Source organism: Nelumbo nucifera, chromosome 1 (genome assembly GCF_055504915.1).
Source record: "Nelumbo nucifera cultivar China Antique chromosome 1, China Antique-T2T, whole genome shotgun sequence".
Lineage (NCBI taxonomy): Eukaryota > Viridiplantae > Streptophyta > Magnoliopsida > Proteales > Nelumbonaceae > Nelumbo > Nelumbo nucifera.
Window position 1 is genome coordinate 143166929 of NC_142649.1, and position 17500 is coordinate 143184428.

The 17500-nt window shown below is 38.8% G+C and overlaps 1 protein-coding gene and 3 long non-coding RNA genes across 6 annotated transcripts; 2 read left to right on the forward strand and 2 right to left on the reverse strand.

Moving 5' to 3' along the window:
• Positions 1 to 4112: 4112 nt before the first annotated feature.
• LOC104585667 (protein translation factor SUI1 homolog) lies at positions 4113 to 6771 on the forward strand. The gene is made up of 5 exons (XM_010242618.3): positions 4113 to 4380; positions 5764 to 5873; positions 5972 to 6177; positions 6288 to 6341; positions 6457 to 6771. Exons 2-5 carry the CDS (start codon positions 5837 to 5839, stop codon positions 6499 to 6501), a joined length of 342 nt encoding a protein of 113 aa, XP_010240920.1. The 5' UTR covers positions 4113 to 4380; positions 5764 to 5836; the 3' UTR covers positions 6502 to 6771.
• LOC148803935 (uncharacterized) lies at positions 6462 to 8778 on the reverse strand. The gene is made up of 2 exons (XR_016080315.1): positions 8640 to 8778; positions 6462 to 8023 (listed from the first exon to the last, which is right to left on the reverse strand). It is a non-coding gene; the product is annotated as an uncharacterized LOC148803935 (long non-coding RNA).
• Positions 8414 to 13468, forward strand: LOC148803936 (uncharacterized). 3 transcript variants are annotated; one of them, XR_016080313.1, is made up of 4 exons: positions 8423 to 9256; positions 9769 to 10098; positions 10761 to 11345; positions 13213 to 13468. It is a non-coding gene; the product is annotated as an uncharacterized LOC148803936 (long non-coding RNA). The 3 variants fall into 3 exon arrangements; XR_016080314.1 differs by having other exon boundaries at positions 9116 to 9256; positions 9769 to 9903; positions 9984 to 11345; XR_016080312.1 differs by having other exon boundaries at positions 8414 to 9256; positions 9769 to 11345.
• On the reverse strand, positions 13463 to 15860 carry LOC104585666 (uncharacterized). Its single transcript, XR_733339.3, has 4 exons — positions 14169 to 15860; positions 13978 to 14082; positions 13737 to 13856; positions 13463 to 13600 (listed from the first exon to the last, which is right to left on the reverse strand). It is a non-coding gene; the product is annotated as an uncharacterized LOC104585666 (long non-coding RNA).
• Between the last annotated feature and the right edge of the window lie 1640 nt (positions 15861 to 17500).

A 17500-nucleotide genomic window follows, 5' to 3' on the forward strand; every position in this document is an offset into this window, starting at 1 on the left:
AGCTTTGAACTAAGTCGAGCTCTAGCTCAAGTCTTTAGCTCGAATCAAGCTTAAGTCTAAGACTATTTCAACGAATCCACCCCTACTCGTAGAAGCATCTACGGTTCTCTTCTACACTGCAGTGGGCCGCCTTGGTGCTCAGCCGAGCTCCCTCCAATTAGGCCTACAGGGCCTCAACGTTCGCTTGCATCTCCTGCCTTTCACGCTTTGACACAATGACCTAATTTAGGAAGAACCGGCCCATCAAGTTCACTTGCAAAAGAAGAAATAATAGTAGTGAGGCTTGGAAGGAAAGGAAAACAAGCATAAAAAATGAGGATCACGCACCTGCAGGATGCACTAAGTCATCCTTGTGCCAACGTCAAGAAGGAGGATCCCCCTCCCCACTTGCAAAACAACTAGAGGATTGGTTAGTCGGTCAACAATCGAAAGGCCAATATTGGGGATGAATCAAGGTATGTCAGAGCGTAAGGGGCGGCGACACACTCATCTAGGGTGACGAGGCAGTCATACCTGTGAAGACCTGAGTGGGCTCTACGAACATAGGATTGTTGCCCCCTCGAGGTTGACCACCTCAGGCATATGCATGGCAGGTCTCACCTCTACATCAGCTGATGAGCCCTCCATTGACAATCAAACTAAGGAATTTGCTACCCTCCTCTTCTGCTTTGAGGGCCTCTTGTCCACCACTAGGAGAGAAGCAGTACTCACCATTTTTGAGGAAACATACAAAAACATAAGTTAGCCAAGCTAAAGAATATCCTTTGATATAAAGACAACAAGCGATGATCAGGCCAACCTACCTACAGGATTTAGGCCAAACCGAACAAGCATAGGCTCAACTAAGAACTGATTTATCATTAATCCCTAACATATGAGGTGTTGAACCTTGAGACACAACTCTTCATCGAACTCAACCTTGTAAACTTTTCTTGCCTCATATCACCAAGCGGTGTCTAGGGGACAGTTGGCCTCTCAAGAGAGGAAGAAATACCTACTCGTCCAGTGCCTCGCCTTTGTTGGGAAGCCTCCCAGAAGTTTATAGCCATAGTGGTAGCTCAAATAAAAACAATAGAGCTCATTGGAAACTCTTTTTATATTACACAACCCCGAGAAGATATCCATATCTAGAGGGAAACCAAGGTGGTAACTGAGAGAGATTGTCCCCACGATGGTCCTGATGGAGTTCAGGTGGAGTTGTTCCATTGAGATGTCATAGTGGGAAAGAATGCAGCTGAAATCATTTGGGACGTGGAAAAAGGACACTAGCCTGACAACTTCTTCCTCGCTTAGCTCAATGGAACCGAAATGGGAGCTCGACTGCGACTCTCGTTGAGAAGTTGAGGTCCCTGTATGGGAACCTTGTCGCTCTCATGTCGAAGCCCCTTCCTCGGCCCGAGCGGAGTAGGAAGACCCCCTTTAGACTCACTCAAATACATGACTAAAAGAAGAGGGAAAAGGACTCACCAGCTTTTTAGGGAAAGAGAGATCTACTTCACCTAACTAGATTAAGCCCGCCAAACTGATAGCGACCTCCTAGCAAATCTCTTCTCCAATCTCTCACCTCACCCTTCCGCAAGAAAATTCAAAACAATACAAATGGGACCTCTGTGGGAACCCCCTATTTATAGCCATGGGCACGAAAAATCAATGGATGTGGTGTCGCAGCAGACGAAAGTCGAGAGGATCACACCGCTCTAATAACTCAAAGGCGAATTTGAATTTAAAAAATTTGCATGCCCAATTTAAAATTTGAACTTGTCACGTGTGCTAGTTCGCCCTTGAGTTGAGTCAAGAGGATAGGTCAAGCGAGTTGCAAACTGACCAGACGAGTCACTATAGACCGGGGATTGGCAATGGTACTCCCTTTGCCAAACTAGCATCGACTCAGGAGTGGAGGGGCAATTGATGTGGGCTGATTCGACCCTCTAGTGACATTATGACACGTGGCTCCACAAACCTATCGGATGATAACTCAATTCCACGTAAGCTGGCTTCAGAAATATGATGGACACCTCGCATCCATTGCAAACTCCTCGTCCCCACCTTGGCAAGTTAGCTTGCAGATAGATTGGTCGACGTATGAGGCAACCTACCTTGCCGACCTAGTAGATACTAGCCTCGGCAAGCCGAAATAGAAATAGGTTGGTCGACGACAAGTTGGTGTGGGGGGCGACCTTACTCCGTCGACTTAGTGAAGATTTAGCCAACGGTCTATATGACACAACGAGTGACCTCCTCCTCGAGTGAGCTGCCACTTCTAGCCTTCTCGGGATCACGATGCAACATCGTTGGAGCTAACTACTACCTCACCCACTTCGGGCGCAATCAAATAAGCACTTCCCATTTACGCGGAGTCCATCTCTGGGCATGAAACCACCTCCGAACTAGACAGGCCGGAGATCTCGAATGCGCTTCATGAGCCTCACGACCGCTTACCTATATAAAGGCATCCCCTTTCATAGAAGAGGTACGCGCGCAATTTAGCTCTCAAGCATACTTGCTCTCTTGCTTTCTAATTCTCTAAATACACACTTCGCTAACTTAATCATCGGAGTGCCCACCCTGGGTAAAGCAACCTAAACACTGACTTCTCTCTTTGCAACCCAACCAAGCAACCTCAACAACTTGGCATTCGAGCTATCCGCTAGTAGGGAGCACTAGATCACATGCATCATCACTAGCCATTCTCTCCCACTTAAACATGTCTCTTTGAACTTCTCTTTCAAGAGCAGTCAATCTCTCCGTAGCTTCCTCTGTTTTCGTCTTCTACATTTCCACCATAACATCATTTTCAAGGTCGCGATGTTGTTTCTCCTCCTCATTTACGTTTTCATAATCTTGTTTTTCTTTAGTCTCTCTGTTTGGTTAAAGAATTTCCTTCTATGTAATATTATGGCCGAAACTTCTCGTCTTATTTCTTCCTCCATTTCTTAGGCTATTGAAGCAAAGGATTCTAAGAGGGTGGAAGCGGGATATGGTGGATTTTCAAGGATTGGGGATTGTGATTTACTAGTAAACCTCTACTAGACGAAAGTTCAAAATGGACCAGAAGCCAATGGGGTTCACCAGATCCGAGTGGGAATAAGGGGAGAGTTTGCTGCTACAACTCCCTTATTTTCGTTAGTCAGAGGAGGTAATGACAGTTGAGAGAAACTAAACAAAAAACAATAGGGGGAAGGAAAGTTTGAAAAACGATGGAAGGTTAGGACTTCGGAGAGAACGACGAGGGAATAGGACGAGGTCGAATATTCATTGGATTTATGCTTGGAAATGGTGATGACGGCAAAGAAAAAGAAAGAAAACGATGAAATGAGGGATGAATGTCCCGGCCTGTATTCAGTCTAACTCATCTAAAAGTCATGAGACGAAACTTGGGGGTTAGAACGTTCAGTGCTGATGAAGAATGAAGAGGGAGCAAACATGGATGAACACGACAGTGTTGGTTACCTGCATGCGAATGTTTTGGAAGAACAAATGCCTGATATCTGCCATCCTGAAAGTCTCACTGATAAATGGGATGAAGATCGTAGTAAAACAAAAGGAGAAAAAAGGTAAAATAAATTAGAAAAGGGGGCATTTAGAAAGCTTTAAATGATCAAGTGAGAACTTTTTTCAAAAGCAACTAAAGGAGGGGGGTTTTGTTTAACGACCAAAGTTCAAGGGGTATTTGTCACAAAAAAATGTGCAGGAGTCTTTGTCATTGACCCCATAGTACAAGAGATCCTTGTAATTTACCCTAACATTTTTCATAAAATTTAAAAACATATTTACATCCAAAATGAGAGTAATAGATGCAAACTTTGCACTCAAAATTGATCAATGTTAAAAGTGTATGTTTTAATCTCGAGATTCATATTTGCACCCATTACAAACAAAAAAGTAAATTTATTATTGCAAAACTAAATCAACTTTACATTTGCATAGATTAAAATGCACTTTGCATATTTCTATTTGTATTTTATTTGCACTCTAAACAAAGAGAGTCTAAAAAAAAAATTGTTATATTATTTGAGAACCTTCCTCAAATTTTCTATAAAACCAAACCTAACATATGAGCATATGATAGAAGAATAAGAAAACAAATGCATAAAAGAATGGGAAAGGAAAAGAGAGAAAAAGAAAAAAGGTACGGAGATTCCTAACTCATAAACGAAGTTAGATGGGGCTGAAGTCGTGCGGTTAAGAGCAGTCGTCTACAAATATAAAGTGTGGGGCGTGGGGCACCATTACCCATCACAGCCTCCCAACCGCCTTGCATCTTATCTCCTCGATTTCTCTGCCAATTTCTCTTCTCCCTTCTCTCTCTCTCCTTCCTTTTGCTCCGATTAGGGTTTCTTCTTCAACTGTCAATACCGTTCAAACCCAAGTTCGGATCAGGTATGTATGCCTATTTTTCCTTCCTTTCTTTCTTTTTTTCCTTTTATTGTTTCTCTTTATATCTTTGATTGTACATAAATAAATCTGATTTGTTTGCATGAGGCTTCTGATTTTTCTTTCTTAATTGTTTGGTTGTATTATTGTTTGAGCTTTCTGATCTTCGTTTACCTGAACTCTTTCCGTGTAATTTAGATCAATGATTTCTTTGTTTTTTCTTTACATAGGGTTTGAGTCCCTTAAATCTGGGTAGATCCCTCTCTTTCCCACTCTGTCTTTCTTTGTGGTTGATTATTGGGGTTTTATTATTTTGGCATGCCTTAACACCTAATTAGTTCATGGATTTTTCTTCCATGGAGTGCTTGTTATGTTTAGGGATATAGATTTCTCAACGATTTCATTGTCTTCCTTTGAAAAGGTGCTTTTTTTTTCAATCGTATACTCCGTTTCTAATAAATTCCTTAATTGTTGAGCTATCTATTTCATATGCCCTGGTATTTGTTTTATGCCATCCATGCGTCTGTACTGAATGCCATTTTTATCATGTATGAATAAATTCGAGGTTTCCTATGCTTCTATTGAGTCTCATGCTGTTTACCTTTTGTTCTTGCAAAATTTCTTTGACCGTTGTAAATTCTTATGTTTTAATCTCGAATTTCTATGTTATCATTATTTCAATAGTCGTCAAGGGCTCTGTTTGGATATCATGTTATATTGTTTGTGAGATGCAACACATGTAGTTGTCGAGTTCGATTTGATCTTACCTGTATAATGGAATTTTATAGTACTATGATGCATACACGCGGCTTTTTTTTTTTTTTTTTTTCTGGATGTGATTAGCTCTCTGCTTCTTTCTTTCCATTCAGTTTCTCTTTGTTCTAGTTTTCTTATGTGTTAATTTGCGAGACACTAAGGTTTGTTATGATTACGTTGAATCTTGATGTGTCCTCTGCCGCATATGTTAGTAAGATAGATGTTCTTGATTCTCAATCTCATCCCCCTCCCTCCTAGACAATTAAGAAATGGTTCCGAAACAATACAAGTTAAATTTTCTGTGGCAGTTTCTGTTTGTTTAACAGGGGGGGGGGGGTAGTAATCCCAAGTTAGTATCCCATAATATAAATTATCTTAGCTGCATTGGTGGGATCCATAGGGACTATCTGTTAATCTAAAAGCTGGTTAACACTTAATTTTAACTAGAAATCTTTTCAGCAAATTGTACAGGAAGAGATCTATAAAAAGTACAGGAGGAGTTTATTTTGTCAAACTGTTGAAATTTTGAAGAATGCAGTTGTGTGTGTGTGTGTGTTTCAATTTAAGTTGTATTTGTTTGGATTCTTCTTAATTTGTATTGAAGCTAAATGGTTTGCCTTCCATTTGTGCCAGCTCTGAGCATTTTCTATTATAAGTAAATAAAAGCTCTGTTCCTTTTCTCTCCAACTTTCAACAGCCAAGGTTCATGTCTGAACTCGACATCCAGATTCCTACTACCTTCGGTGTGTTTATTTCTCTCCTTTACCTGATTTCTCCTTTAGACTACATATATATGAGATAAAGTCTAAGTAGTGTCGGTTGTGTTTGTATGGTGAAACAGATCCCTTTGCAGAGGCAAATGCTGAGGACTCGGGCGCTGGGTCAAAAGAGTATGTGCATGTACGTATACAGCAGAGAAATGGTCGGAAAAGCCTGACAACAGTTCAAGGTTTGAAGAAGGAATTTAGTTATAACAAGATCCTCAAGGACCTCAAGAAGGAATTCTGCTGCAATGGTACTGTTGTCCAGGACCCAGAGTTAGGCCAGGTTGGTTTGTAGTTTCGCCTTAGTTTGACACTTTATTTGCCTGTGTCTGCTTGTCTGTGTGCGTATGAGGGTTCATATCATAATGGTAGTTTGTTGTGTGGGGATTGTAGGTTATTCAACTCCAAGGTGATCAGCGCAAGAATGTCTCGACATTCCTCGTCCAGGTGATCAGTCACCTCCCTCCTATCCTACTCTTCTCTCAGTTTTCAAAGTTGATGCACCAACTGAGATTGTGATTTTTGAAAGCCCTGACATTTTCTTTCTTCCTGTGGCGAACAGGCTGGAATTGTGAAGAAGGAACACATCAAGATTCATGGTTTTTGAGCAGAAGTAACAGCAGCATTTGACCAGCCCTGCATAATTAATATTTGCTAATGCATGTCCGCAGGAAAATATAATACATTTAGACACTTAACAGAATATGCCCTTACTGCATGTGATCTATCTTTATTTTAAAATGTTTGGTATTAAGTTTATGATTTAAGTTGTGTTGGTTCTGCTGCTTGTTTTGTAATGTGGAAGAATTATGGATTGTTCCTGGGCTTTAATCTTTATCCATAATAAAGGAAATGCCTCTATTGACTTCTCTTTCCATCACTGCATGTCTTTGTTTGGTCATCTCTTAAGACATTCAATCAGAAAATCATGTGCATGTGGGTGCCTCTATTTCTACTGTCATCTCCTTGTTTAACACACAACATGTACAAAGCCCGGGCCAAGCCCAGACGGTCATCTACCAGTGTAGTAGTAGTTTAGCCCTCTCCAATAAATGGCGGTGGGCCTCATGTCCACCTTGTTAAGTAATCTTCAGTGCGTCTGAAAAAAAACATGATTTGACAGGTGTGATGTTTTAGAGCTGATTGTTTAAGAGGTATATCGGTAGAAATTTTTTTATCAAAAAGTTGTAAATTTTTGTAAATTTAAGTGGATGGGTGTCAGATCGAAATTGATGCTAATCCATGGGTCGGCATTGTGCCCGTCTTTAAATATTTTTAGGAAATCATAAATAAGAGAAAATATTCATTTTTCTGTACTTCTAAACTAGCGAAATTGTAAATCTGTAAATGTATTGGATGTATATTACAACTGTCTCTCTCCTAGGGCCTTTGTCCACGGGGCTAGTCATTCAAGAATGTAGAGCCTAAAAGCCTTTTCAAACTCTCTAATACGAATTCCTTTATCACATGAAGACTTCATTCCACAGGGAGTTATGGGTTTTAACTAATCTTGGAAACCAGTCCATATGCCAGTATCGAATTTTAATTTCAAGGCCGCAAATAGTGTGACCTATTCACAGAAACATAATGTGATTGGATCATTGAGCTAACATCCAAATATATTTATAAAGAAAAAGTGATCGCAATAAATTATAAAAGATGAACCTTATTAAACTCATGTTCATTGGCCATTACCTCAATACGTTATATAAATTTCTGTTGTCTAAAATTATATAAATCAAACAAAATATGCAGTAATTTTTGTCGTCACACTTCGAATAGTGGGAAAAACAAAATTTTTTCACTGTATTACTTCAAATCTTTTGACCCAACAGATTGAAATTCAGGTTATATATAAAAGATGGTCTTATGTTCTTGCTTTTGCACTCAATTCCATATCTTAGCTAGCCTATCGATCGGTTCAAGGGCTCCATTGATCATGCAGCAACTCCCAACTGCGACTTCTGTCAACTTCACCAGTTATGATCAGAGACGACCAAGCCAGTCAACCACCACAATCCTTTCTTGTTCAGTTCATTGGCAACTTTTATAATTTTTCTTTCTCACGCTTAGATTTAGGGGCTTTCAGAATGCCACCATCTATTAGAGCCTACAACTCAATAGATAGCCTGTAAAAGGGAGAGAAGGTAAAATCAGAACAGCAAGAGAGTATGAAAGCATGACCCACTAGAGAAAATGTTCTTATTGCCACTTGAGAAGTACTGCAACCATTAGCATTCACTACAATCCTCGTTAATAACACATACATTAATTAGGATAACCAACAAAAATTAATCTACTATAAGAGCAATCCCTCAGTAACCAAAATTAAAAAATCCAGAGGAAAATACACGAGGTTCCTAGAACCTAAGGCATGAGGTTGAAAGAAGGTACACACCTGAACTAATATTACCAGGTTGAAGGCAAACTGGTAATGGATCCCAGTTACAAATTAAATATACATGGGAGGGAAATAAAATAAGAATATTACCTGTTGATTATTAAATCAAACTTTCTATTTGATAAAAAAAAAAAAACATGCTACATCGAAATAACAAAAAGTTCACATGGGGAAGTAGAGTGATATTTAGTCAATCGAACTCGATTAGAACTTCAAAGCAATCTTTTATATTAAAGCTAAAGCGAAAGGGGTGATCTTCCCTTTCGCTCGTGCCAATTTATACACTATCGATGAAATCTTACTATTTAGTGTTAACTTAAACTATTTTATTGCATGTAGCACACCTGTTCATACTCCGTGCTTCCTCTTATCCTCTCCTTCTCGTAGGAAGAACCCGAGGGTGAGTAAGCCCTTATAGAAACCTTGAGGAGTTCGGATCTGATTATTTTATTCCTGGCTCTTACCATCTCGGCTTCAGTTTTGTACTTTATTGGTCTCGTCTTGTTCCTGTTTTATCTCTGGTACTCCCTCGTCGATCGCTCCCGCACCAGCCCATTCGATTCCAGCGCTCCACTGAAGTTGCAGAGGTTCTTATAGGGAGCTGAAGTCGGCCACTAAGGATTTCGAGGTATTCTCCGTGATGGGAAGTCCGTCGCTGTTAAGAAGCTCGATGTGTCTTCGTTGCAGGCGGAGAGGGAGTTTCAGAATGAATTGCAGATTCTCGGCGGGCTGCGGTCGCCGTTTGTTGTTTCTCTTTTGGGGTATTGTGTTGAGAAGAAGAGGAGGTTTCTTGTGTATGAGTATATGCCCAACAGGAGCTTGCAGGAATCCCTGTTTGGTGAAGGCTCTGCGTCGCCCAACTTGAATTGGGATCGGCGATGGCTCTTGGCTTTCTGGGAATCCAGCTTCCGTTCCTGCACAGACTGCAACAGATGGAACTCCAGTTGATAGCGCTACTGAGGTAGATTTTTCTCTCGCTTTGCAAGCTTCCTCTTCTTATTCCAGGAGTAACAATGGCTGAGGTGGCTGAGACGAAGGCGCAAGTGGAGGCGGAAAAAACAGCGATGGAGTTCACCCAGAGTAGACAATTCTCTTCCTCTGACCACTTCTCTCCTTTTCAGATCGAAACTTTGAAAAATGGAGATGGAAAAAACAGTGAGAGTTGGATATTTTTATTCATCTTCTCTGCCATGAGCTGCGAAACAAACCCAGAACCCAAAACTGCTTCCCTCCTCTGCTCTGGTTTTAGGTTGGGTTCTGTTTTTTGGTTTGGGTTTATCAGACAACGGAGGAGGAGGGGTCTTCTTATTATTAATGTTTTGGTCGCTATTGTTATATCGTTTTGATGATGGTCGGTGGATTTCGTTTGTTGCGTTTGTTTAAAATACAAGGATACCATTGTACTGTTGCCCTCTGTTTTTCATTTTTTTTTTTTTTTTGTTTTGATCGACCATTGTATTTGTTTGAATACAGAGAGACACTAGCCGTTTTTTATCACCTGTTTGGACGTGCATGGATTCCTTCAAAGCAAACTCTTCGTTTTCATCACAATTGGAAGCACGCTCTACCACTCAACTTCACAGAACAGCGGTTGTGATCAACTACCAGGTATTTTTCGTTGCTTTTGGTTTATTTTTTTGTTTGTTTATTTAAAAGTTTTCTATTATTTCATCTATCTATTTGTTCAGATGAGGTAGAAACAGGTCGATTTTAGCATTTCAACCGCCCTTGATACGGTGTCGTCATCGCTTTGTCGAACGAACGATGTGAAACAATTCGGGTTAGGAAGACTATTTTCTTCAGGTCGGGTTGCTTTATAATGTTGGGTTATTTTAGTTAGTGTTTCGATTTGAGTTTTATTTTGAACCGAACCCGGTTCGATTGTGCTATCAGTTCAGTTGCCCATCAAACCCAGTTTTATTAATTATTGTTTTATAATTAATAAATACTGATAATTTAATTAATAATTAATATTTATTAATTATATCAATTCGGGTTATGTTTTGTGTTCAACCGAACCCAGTTTTACCAATAATCTATCATATAACAAATATAAAAATTTATTATATATTTACCAAAATATATACTATTAATAATTAAATACTTAATAAATATTTAAAAAAACGTTTGACCTTTTACCAAAATTAATACTTAATAAATATCAGAAAAAATAATGTTGGACTTTTATTAAAGTTATCATAAATTTGTAGAAAATGTCCAAAAATATAGAAAATATGGATTATTAATTAGATAAATACTTAATAATTAACTTACTAATTAAATGATCATATTTAAAATTTAATATTAATTTACCAGAAATACTTTAGATTAATTTATTATAATTACCGATTATTACTGATTATAATTAGTAAATTAGTGTTATTAAAGTCACTGGCATTATTTTCAGATAAAATAGTAGAAATAAATACTTAAATACTTTTAAGTAAAGTTATGATTATCTGCAGAAAAGAAGGTGGATTCAAAAAGTTGAGTTATCGAAGAGAAGCAGAGAAAAGAAGGCAAAGCTACTTTGTCGGAGGAATCTTCTGATGTTTCTCATTCGAGTTCATATTTCCCTTGCATGGATAAACCAAGGGAAGAGGAACTTTTAAGCTTAATATTGTTTGCCCAGTTTTTAGTTGTAGATTTTCACTTGTACCGATCAAACTATGGGGATGTTTGGTTTACGATTAACACTGCCACCTCAGCACCAGTTCAGCTTTTGGCGCAATAAACGTTTATGGGCACCAAAACCACTTTTTGGTGGCAGTGTCTAATTAAAAAACGGCAATAAACGTTATTCCATTTCTCTTTTCCCCCAATGGCTGTTCATTTCATGAAACGCATAGCTGACATGGAGCTTACATGGCACCCGCAAGTTTTGATCTGGTTCAACCCAATCTACCGTCCCATGATTTTCTTCTTTTTGTTTCCCTCCCTATTAGTTGAAACCCTGACCACGAACAAGCTTGACACCACCCACAGATAGATGATCGAAGGAGTGACACCAGAGCCCAGAGGAGCAGTGGACATCATTCTTTGTCGTCAAGGTAATAGATCTATCATTTTCTATTCTTTCAATTTTTCTCTCTGCTTTTTCCCAAGTTCTCTGTATATCGTTTTCTTCTTTGAGCCTGTGTTCTTTTAGCCAATAGACAGATCTATTATTTTTTATCGTTTTCACCCTTTACTCTTCACCATATATTTCTTCTTTGATTTTGAGCTTGAAAAGATACTTATTGATTGCATCTATCACACTGTCATCTTGCATTTCCTGATCCTTGTTAGAGATGGACTGAGAAGCATCTGTTTTAGCTATAGTTGATTTTACTTGTTATACTGTAGATTATTCAGTTGATTTCGGTTACTGTAGATTTAACTTGTTATATTGCAGAAGCAATTCGGCTAATTAGAGTGTTTACTTTAGAATTTCAAAGACAAATTCTTCAGATTTGTATGATGTCAGTTAGGTTGGGCTTTCAAATCATAAAAGGGTAAAATGACGGATGCCCATGCGTGTGAATAACTGTTGAAACTTGAAACACTTAAAAATTCTATATACTATGAATAGATTAAAAAAATGAAGTTAGAAAATAGTACACCCAGACTTCCATTTATTAGAAATTAAAAAGAGATCCACAACCACTGCATACATTCTATCAATCTCACTTAATTATTAATATCATAACAAAAGAAAATTATTCATATTCTAATAATTATTGAAAAACTATTTTTTGAAATTATAATGATTATTTAAAGTATTAATAAAAATAAATTTAATAATATTGATTCCTCGTACTTTATATGGGGTCATTCACTAGTAACAAAACCAAGGAAAACTTATGATTCCATAATGTAAATTTAACATTATGATTCCTCGTACTTGATATGGGGTCATTCACTAGTAACAAAACCAAGTAAAATTTATAATCAAATTTTGGACTCGACATTTTACATTCCCATACTTTGCATTAGTGCAAATGGAATTGCTCTATAGGCAAACAAAGCCTTGGGAACACCGTGGCTGCAATGTGCTGTGGATTTGTGTGGAGAGTGCTCTATGGGAGTGAATCCAAGTTCCATTCAATTATGGGCCTATTTGGTTTGGAATTAGAACTGGAATGGTAATTCCAACGGTTTGGTTGGGTGGAATTAGTATCTCATTCCCGTTCTTGATGGAATTGCATTCCCCCGTTTGAGGAAATGGCCATTCTCTCTTTTGAGGATGAGATCCTATTCCAGCTTATTCTGCTTCCAATTTTGATTCCTATTTGAACCAAATAATAAGAATATACCATTATGGTTCTGATTCCAAGGAATGTAAATTCCGATTTAAATTCCATTCCGATTGCAAATCAAGTATGTCTTTGGTATAACTTATGTTTATTAAATAAACATTTTATATTTGAGTATTCAAAACCGAGAAAAATACTTGATAAACCATTTATTGACAACTAAGTGCCACGTCAACGGAACAGAATAAATGCTCAACCATTACGGGTTCCACTCGCTAGTATTAGAAATTAAAAAGAGAACCAATTAATCTTTTTAAAATCCATTTAAAAGGATAGCAACAGTACACAATTAATGACACGACCAAGTGTAAGCAAACTTTTATTAACCTCTCCATCTTCTCTTTGCTATTCCCTGTAAACATAGGTCTACTTACAATTAAATATATATATAGAGAGAGAGAGAGAAAGGTTCTACTGGAGTGGTCTTAATTAATGTTACTACATCTACAACCACAAGCATGCCATTTTAAGTGTATGTGTGAATGTTAATATTTGAAGTTGTGCACTTGTATGTATGTCTGTAGCCCGCATACCTCTCTTGCCCCAGAATGTGATATGTTCTCAGAGCCAGCAAGGTCAACAAGATTAAGTATTCCACATTTAATCATCTTTTCTCCCTCAGGTGTACACTCCTTGGATGTGGATTGTGGTAGAAAATATTGAGTGGGAGCAACTGCATTGCTTGTTAAGCAGGGTATCTGTAGTATGATCTTTTAGCAGACCCTTTCTCCAAGATCTTATATATTTCATTTGCAGTACAGACGATATCTCCTCTTCCAGGCCTCTCACAAAAACACCCCTTTTTCCATCTTCCACGAGGGTTATTGGTTTCTTTGACTTGTCATCAATGAATTTTGTGCATTCTTCGGGAGCCAAAAGATCGGTTATTTCCTCATTGTACTAGAAATGTAACCTTCATGCTGTACTCGGCATTTTGAGCTTCAAGTATGTCAAAGATTTGTTGAACATCTCTAGGGATAACACCCGCATTACTTTGTTAAATCCCTATTCTACAAAGACAAAAAACAAGAAGAAAGAGGCTCTCAAATTCACAGAAAGCATGGTAAGACCAAAATAGATAAGTAAAACAATGAAAAACCATTGATTTTCTTCACCCTCCTTCCATTGTGTATGTTTTCCCTGTACCTGTCTGACCGTATGCGAAAATGGTGCAGTTATAACCTTCAAGAACTTAAGAACTTCATTGACAATAGGAGAAACGGCTTGATCAAACAAATCCTTCTGTTGAGATGCCGGACCAAAAACCTACACAGAATAGTGTACAGTTATATAATACGTTAGAAAACAGATCACAAGTTCTAATTCCATAGTTTTAAAGATCAATGCGGGAGTTGAGATGAATGGGGTAGCGGTTCAAGTGTCAAACCTTGTCAAATACAAAAGCTCTATCAATATGCTTGTTGGCTGTGTTCTGCGTGGCAGATATTTCATTTGCGGTTTCTTGACCCTCATTTCATCTTCGCTCAAGGGTCTAGAAAAAAGAAGTCATTATAGTCCGAAACTCATAAAAAATTCTCCATTAACCAGAAATTCAAGGAAAGATTAGGTTTGACTAACCTGCAATGGAGAAGAACCTGAATATTAACACCTTTATCCTTGTCATGCTTATTTGAATTTCCACCCCCAGATGGTAGATCTCTTGAGTCTCAAATCAACAACTGTCGAGTCCATAGGACCAGAACTCCAGATTCATTTCTCTCCCGAACCAAGAAATCCGAAAACCCACCTAGGAGTACCAATGCAGCTCGAACGATCAAGAAAATCTATTGAAACATCCAAAAATAAGAAATCCACCAAGAACTCTTGACATGAACAAAAAGGACAAAGAAGATAAGGAAAACGAACGTAGTGAGAAAAGAAGAACATAGAAACAGATTAATCTTTCCCACTAAGAACTCTCTCCCTTGCTTCTTCTTCTTCCTTGGTTCATCTTTCCCTCTCGCTCCCACACTCTCTCTTTTTCTTATCCGCTCCCCTCTCCTGTCTGTCAGGCTGAGGCCCTCGATCCTACTCAGCTATCAGTCAGTAGCATCTCTTCTAGGGCACCACCGCCACCCCTCTCTCCCTGATCGATTGTCAGGCCATCGATCAACTGTCAGTTAGTAGCAGTTCGAGACACAACAGGCCTTTAACCAACGGCCTCAGCGGCTCAAGAATAAGAAATTGCATAGGCATCTGGTTATGTCCAACAGGCCTTTGCCCATCGGGCTATGTCCAATGGGCTGTGTTCAATGAGTGCATCGGGCTTTGTCCACCTCAGCGGGTTCACCGGGATTTATCCGCCGGGTTTTGTTGGTGCCGTGGCAGCTTACATGTCTTTGCCCATCACTCCATCAGATTATGTCACACCAATCATCGGGGTAGATGAATAAAAGCGGTTTAAGAACTCCAGAAGCCAGAAGGTGATCAAGCACAAGATTTTTATAAGAAGTAAAAATAGTGATGATGATCAATATCAATAATATAAAAATAGTGATAAAAAATTAACCTAAAATGCAATAAAAAAGACTCGCAAAAAACTCTACGTGTCACGCATGGAAGCTGGAAACAACGCCTACACGAAAGCGAACGCCAATGGTCAAGACTCCTGCTCTCTCTCTCTACTTTATCCCATTTTTCATCAACCCATCAGTCTCCAAACTCCGCTAGGCAGACGAAATAAGGTAAAAGAGTGAGAAGGAAGGAGAGAGAAAGACATTTAGTCATACGGAACAAAGGAGATGTGTCATTACTCCCTCTTTCTTTCATTGTTATTGTTGTTCGTTGGATTCAGTCAGTGAAAAAAATGAATGTAACCGAAAGGGATCCTCACCCAACTGAAACCAAACCAGAAAGTTGGTTCCTCGTATCCCCGTAATGACCAACCTGCCCTTAGTCTTTTGAAATCAATTAATGTTTTGCTTTTGCCCACCACGTTAAGAACGTGATAACACGTTTGAAGGCGAAGACTGAAAGTGGGGTTTCAACGGAAAAAGGCATATTTCAACCCCAGTGAAGACAACTGAAAGAAAGAGCTACATTATACACCATGGGAACTACAAATTCCAAAACATATTATTTTAAGCTGTCCATGAATTCCTATTTAATCGATGAACAACAAGGCCCATTGTTAAAAAATACGAAAACTCTGATTAAAACAATGGCACATTAAGAAAGAAAACAAGAGAACTAATACTAAAGAATAAAAACAGTGAAAAGAAGATAAAGAATGACGTTAATAAACAAAAAAAGAAAGACACCCAAAGATATATATACCATGAGGTGAGGTGGGGCCTCCATGTCATGAGTGCAAAGCGCAGCCGCTCAAGAAATTTGAAGTTGTGCCACTCTTGCAGTTGGGGGTTGGCGGGGTCGGGTGAGGAGTTATGCATCCGCTTCCAGCTGCAAATGAAAAACTGGAAAGAAGCCTACGAACGATGATGTGATAAGGAAAAGTACGACCAGATCGGAATGTCGAATGTGAGAGATCGATGATGTACAGTGCTGATGCAGAAGCAGAACGATGATGGTGCAATGTGAGGCAGAGTCGCCTTCTTCCCATTTGAAAGATCAGAATCCCGAGTGCAGAACGATGAGGTTCTTTTTAGAAACAGTCCCCGCTTTCTACATGATGTTCGAAAAGAAGAAGTCGCCTGTGTTCAGCCGAGAAGATGTAAAAACCGCCATTGTGACCATTAAAAATCAAGATGATGTTCTGAAGAAACATTAAATGTGAAAACCGCCATCGAGTGTGAGAAATCGATGATATACAGTGCTGCTGCAGAAACAGAACGATGATGGTGCAAAGTGAGGCAAAGTCGCCTTCTTTCCATTTAGAAGATCGGAGGAATCCAGAGTGCAGAACGATGAGGTTCTTTTTAGAAACAGTCCCTTTTTTGCAAATGAGGTCGTTTAATGCACGTGTACATTAAACATTAACCGTTGGATTATTCATTACACAAAACACAAATAACAGTCCCTTTTTTGCACATTAATCGTTGGACAATTAAATGCATGTACATTAATTACACTAAACATAAATGCACATTAACCTTTGGACAATTAAATGTATGCACATTAAATGCTCGGCAGGATTTTGTGACATTAAATGCACAGGTGCACACTAACCGTTGGATTAAATGTATGCAGCCGAATCATCAATCCGACAGGATTTTGACCGTTGAATGTTTTTTCTAATAGACGCTTTACTCCAACACCAGAAGCGGCCACGTTGCCTCTTTTTATGCCCCTCATGCGCTTTTGAGAGATAAAAAGTTAAGAGAAAACAATTAAGAGGTTTTTTCTTTTACAAGAAAAAAATAAAAAAAAAAATTTATTTAATTTTATGACATATAAAGGGGTCTTGTTATTTGAAGGAGTTGGTGCCTGTTGATCATGCGTTGCCGGAAACAACGTGAACTTTAACCCTCTCTGGCAGATTGGCACCATCGAGCGTCTCTTTAACTCGACCCATGTTATTATGTATCTTTGTTTACTTTGCAATGGTGTTCGTATCCAATTGTACTAAAAATATCATCGATGGATTAATCAATTAGGGCCAGGGAGCTGCATTGCTTATTGGTGTTGGTAGGTGTGGTTCAATGAGCAACAAACAACTAACAATGCGCAATCCCCAACATTCCATCATTCCAACCAAACTATTCCATGCTGTGAACGTATTCTTATCATTTTACCGAGAGACAAGTTTCATTGGTTTTCTTCCGTCGCGTTGGATGTGACGCCGGCACGGCATACGATGCAACAGTAAAAAAATAAAATAAAATAAAATACATTAGATTAGATTAGAGTATGATCTTGTGGTTAGAGGGTCATTTATGCCAAGTTGCCTTTAATCACGACATTTCGGATCCCAAGCCGGAATGCCTCAGCCGCTTATGCAGATCTTGTGG

Coding starts and splice junctions, on each gene's coding strand:
- LOC104585667 (XM_010242618.3), top strand. CDS start 5,837: ATGTCTGAACTCGACATCCAGATTCCTACTACCTTCG. Junction 6,178..6,287: donor AGGACCCAGAGTTAGGCCAG/GTTGGTTTGTAG, acceptor TGGGGATTGTAG/GTTATTCAACTCCAAGGTGA. Junction 6,342..6,456: donor TCTCGACATTCCTCGTCCAG/GTGATCAGTCAC, acceptor TGTGGCGAACAG/GCTGGAATTGTGAAGAAGGA.